This window comes from Orycteropus afer, unplaced genomic scaffold (assembly GCF_000298275.1).
Source record: "Orycteropus afer afer isolate SDZICR_OR568_19922 unplaced genomic scaffold, OryAfe1.0 scaffold00171, whole genome shotgun sequence".
NCBI lineage: Eukaryota > Metazoa > Chordata > Mammalia > Tubulidentata > Orycteropodidae > Orycteropus > Orycteropus afer.
This window is the reverse complement of record NW_006921758.1, coordinates 5,295,559-5,300,380: the sequence shown is the minus strand read 5'-3', so window position 1 is coordinate 5,300,380 and position 4,822 is coordinate 5,295,559. Positions and strand designations below refer to the sequence as shown.

The 4,822-nt window shown below is 37.0% G+C and overlaps 1 protein-coding gene across 1 annotated transcript in view; it reads left to right on the top strand.

The window, feature by feature from the left end:
- Window positions 1-1,928: 1,928 nt before the first annotated feature.
- Window positions 1,929-4,822, top strand: part of SLCO1C1 (solute carrier organic anion transporter family member 1C1) — a 61,501-nt gene continuing 58,607 nt past the window's right edge. The window contains exon 1 of the mRNA XM_007946788.1: window positions 1,929-2,057. Within this exon, the coding sequence (XP_007944979.1) occupies window positions 1,929-2,057 (129 nt within the window). The remainder of the gene's footprint in view (window positions 2,058-4,822) is intronic.

Genomic DNA, 4,822 nt, shown 5'->3' with positions numbered 1-4,822 from the left:
TAATAACAACAACAACAGGAAGTTATCCACTTTTTTCAAGACTTTAAAGTTAATTCTATATTTTGTGCATAATTCTTATGTTGTAAACTACTAAACATTTTATATCTTATTATATCCTTATATCTTTATCTTTTGGTCTTGATTAATATCATCCCTTTTTTGGTTCATTTATTTGTTGCTTTTTTTCTCTTTCACTAACCTTTCTTTTCCTTTGAAAAAATGTCTAATTTTAAATCAGAATTAGCCATGTTTATGAAGTTAAACAGTCTTCAAGGCTAATAATAATTTTTTAAAGCCTCCTGCTCCACCCTTTCTTGACTTACTTCCCACTCCCTGGAGATAATATGCTTTTAAATTGTTTAGGTATTTCTTCGTTTAATTACCTGAATATTTCAAACCAAAGCGATTATACTACTATTTCCTAATTTTTCAGTATGAGTTATTATGTATGACTTTAAACTAGTAAAAATGGGGTTTAGTAAATATAGAACAGCATGGACTCCATTGCATAAAATCAGAGTGATATATACATTGACAGAATAAGCCTAAATTTATTCTTCCCAAAAAACTCACTGCCATCAAGTTGATTCTGACTCATAGCAACCCCCACTGGATTTCCAAAGCTCTAAATCTTTACAGAAGTGGAGTGCTTCATCATCCTCCCATGGAGCATCTGGTGGGTTTGAACTACTGACCTTCTGGTTAGCAGCCAAATGCCTTAACCACTACACCACCAGAGCTCCTAAATTTACACTATAGTATATGAAATTTTTGCTTTTAATGCTATTCTTTTAGTTATTGTAGCAAAGATGTAGCAAATCTCCATTAATTTACAATCTTATCGTGATTGTCATAAGATCGATACAGAAATTAATTTATATTTGAATCATTTGACTTAGATTGAGAGGACCCTAGGTGGCACAGATAGTTTGTGCTTGTCTATTAACCTAAAAGTTGGTGGTTCAAACTCACCCAGCAGCACCCTGGAAGAAAGGCCTGGCAATCTGCATCCATGAGTTGGAATCGAGTTGATGGCAACAAGTTTTTGACTTAGATTAGTTTATCAGGGAGGCACTGAACTACTGTGCAGGCACTGAGCTATGCCAAATCCTAAAGAAGAAATAGGAGCACAGGATGTATAAATACTGATGTGAACAAGAAGAAAATAAGATTAGAGTATGTGATTCCATTCAGGGTAGACACAGACAAGTGAGGGGAGGCTGGGAAATGGAAATTAATCATAGAAAGGGAGGCCACCTGCCTTACTTTAAGGCAAGCCAAACACTGTACTTTCAACTGAATTACACCTAAGCTTGTGGCACAAATCATGCTCCTTCTATATTTGTCAAAGTAAGTGATACACAAACTAGTTCACTTCCTCTCACCTTATTTTAAGCATTACTTTGAATGCGGCTGACCAGTGAAAATCAATACATGCCTATAGTGATCTATGATGAATGTCAACTCTTTTCTTTCCTCTCTGCTGGAAGATAGATTTAAAAGCTTATTTCTAATGAATCAATATGCAAATGATTAAATTCCTCTTCTTTCTTCCCTGTTTGCTTCTAGTTTAAGCTGGCAAGGCCACAAAGCTAGCAAAATTCTACCTCATTATTTATTCCAAAGGCAACATTTAAATTTATTCTTTGCCATAATAAGGCTTAAACTGAAGAGGTTGAGAGAGAACACTGGCTAGAGTCTCAATAGTGAGATTAGTTAATCGAATATCCTGGTCGATTTTAATTGAAAACTTTTGCCAATTTACTGTGGTGACAAAAGGTAGCTTCACTTCAAAATGATGTCTATAGAATTGTGGTCTACTGTGAAATAAATATATTTAATGAATTTTACTGATTTGAATTAAATGCATTTTTTTCTTAATTTTTAAAATGAATTTTGACAGATCAGAGTCAAGGAACATTTTCATAATGGACACTTCATCCAAGGAAAATATCCAGTTATTCTGCAAAAATTCCGTGCGACCTGTTGGAAGTCCTTCCTTGAAAACAGAATATCCCTGCCCGGAGGAAAAACAACCTTGTTGTGGTGAGCTAAAGGTAGAGTAACAGACAATTAAGGGGAGTAGAAGCTCATGACTATCCTGGTATTTTCATTACAGAACCACACCTTGTCACTCAGAGAAAGGAATTGCTATCTGAACTTGTAGATGAAATTATTAAATATCGCTTTCCTACATGGGGTTATTATGAGTCAAAATCAATTCAAGGGCACCTAACAACAACAGGATCATTTTAATGGTTCTCTTAAAAAGAAAGGACAGAGATAGAGGAAAGTAATATATGTTGATCATTTGTTACATAGCAAATACTATGCGCTGCACAGATGTAACATTTAACTTATGAACAATCAACTATAATACTGACGTTTTGTTAATAAGAAATTCGACTTTCATTGTCACACTATAAGTGACAGAGTTGCATTTTATTTCATTTTTAGACTTTTTATTGTGATTTGGGTGAAAGTTTACAGAGCAAATCAGTTTTCTATTGGGTAATTAAAAAACATTTTGTTTCATACCATTGATTCCAATCCCCACAATGTAATCACTCAGGCACTTCCTCCCTATTTTCCATTTCCATTCTTCCTTCTTTCTTATCCCTTTCCAGCCTCCTGAGCTTTGTCCTTTTGATCTCAAATGGTAGATTGTTCTAGGGAGTGTGTACCTACTGAAATTGTTTACTTTATCTGTCTATTATTGTTTGGCTGAAAATTGAGATGTTAGTTCAGTTCTACACTTGAAGAGTGACTAAGGGCTATTGTTTCCAGGGTTCTATCAGTCTATCTGACCAGTGTGTCTGGTCTTTTTCATAATTTTGAGATTTGTTCCACATTTTTCTCCCGCTCTATCCAAGACCTTCTCATATGAACCATTTCAGAGCAGTCAGCAATGGTAGCTAGTACCATCTAGTTCTTCTGTTCTCAGGATCATGGAGGCTGAGGTTCACATAGTCCATTGGTTCTTTGGACAAATTGTTTCCATGTGTCTTTGATTTTCTTCACTCTCCTTTGCTCTGGATGGAGAGAGACAGTAGCTGTAGCTTAGAAGTCCACTCACAAACTTTTAAGACCCCAGTGGCTACTCACCGAAGTAGGACATAGAACATTTGTTAGGTGCCGTCAAGTCGCTTCCAACTCATAGCGACTCTATGCACAGCAGAAGGAAACACTGCCCAGTCCTGCTCCAGCTCCACAATCCTTGCTATACTTGAGCCCAGTGCCACAGCCGCTGTGTCAAGCCATCTCATTGAGAGCCTTACCCTCCTTCATCAACCATCCACCTTACCAAGTATGGCATCCTTCTCCAAGAAATGGTCCCTTCTGACAACATGACCAAAGTAGGTGAGACCAAGTCTGGCCATTCTTGCCTCCAAGGATCATTCCGGCTCTATTTCCTCCAGAGCAGATTTGTTAGATCTTTTAGCAGTCCCTGGTACTTTCAGTATTCTTCACCAACACCACAACTCAAAAGTATCAATTCTTCTTCAGTCTTTTTTAATCATTGTCTGGCTGTCACATGCATATGAGGCGACTGAAAATACCATGGCTTGTGTTAGGCGCACCTTAGTCCTCAAGTAGATATCTTTGCTCTTCAGCACTTGAAAGAGGTCTTTTGCAGCCGACTTTCCCAGTGCCATACGTCCTCTCATCTCCTGACTACTGCTTCCACTGGTGTCAATTGTTGAACCAAGCAATGTGAAGTCTTTGACAACTTCAATCTTTTCTTCATTTATTGTGATGCTGCTTATAGGTCCAGTTGTGAGGATTTTTTGTTTTCTTTATATTGAGATGTAATCTATACTGCAGACTGTATTCTTTAATCTTCATCAGTAAGTGGTTTAATTCATCCTCACTTTCAGCAAGAAAAGTTGTGTCATCAGTGTATTGCAGGTTGTTAATGATTCTTCCTTCAATCCTGATGCCAGGTTCCTCTTCATATACTCCAGTTTCTCAGATTATTTTCTCAGCATATAGATTAATTGAGTATGGTGAAAGGATAATACAACCCTGATGCAATCCCTTCTTGATGTTTAACCATGTAGTGTCTGTTTGAACGACAGCCTCTTTGTCTATGTACAGGTTCCTCATGAGTACAATTAAGTGTTCTGGATTTCCCATTCTTCTCAATGTTACCCATAATTTATTATGATCCATACAATCAAATGCCTTTGCATAATCAAAAATACATAAGTAAACCTCTTTCTGGTATTTGCTTTGAGCCAAGATCCATCTGACATCAGCAATGATATCCCTGATTTTGAGTCCTCTTCTGAATCCAGCTTACATTTCTGGAAATTCTCTGTCAATATATTGCTGTAACTATTTTTGAATTATCTTCCGTAAGTTTTACTTGTATGCAATATTAATGATATTGTTTGATAATTTCCATATTCTGTGGGATCGCCTTTCTTTGGAATGGGTAGAAATATGGATCTCTTCCAGTTAGTTGGCCAGGGACCTGTTTTCCAAATCTGTTGGTGTAACCAGGTGAGTGCCTCCTGCAGGGTATGTTTGTTGAAATATCTCAATGGGTATTCCATCAATTCCTGAGGCTTTGTTCTTCACCAATTTCTTCAGTGCAGCTTCAACTTCTTCTTTCAATACCATTGGTTCTCGAACAAATGCCATCTCCTGAAATGGATGAAGATCAACCAGTTCTTTTTGGTACAGTGACTCTGTGTATTCCTTCCATCTTCTTTTGATGCTTCCTGCATTATTCAATATTTTGCCCATAGAATATTTCAGTATTGCAACACGAGTGTTCTGGTTACCTAGTGCTGCTCTGACAAGAATATACCACAAA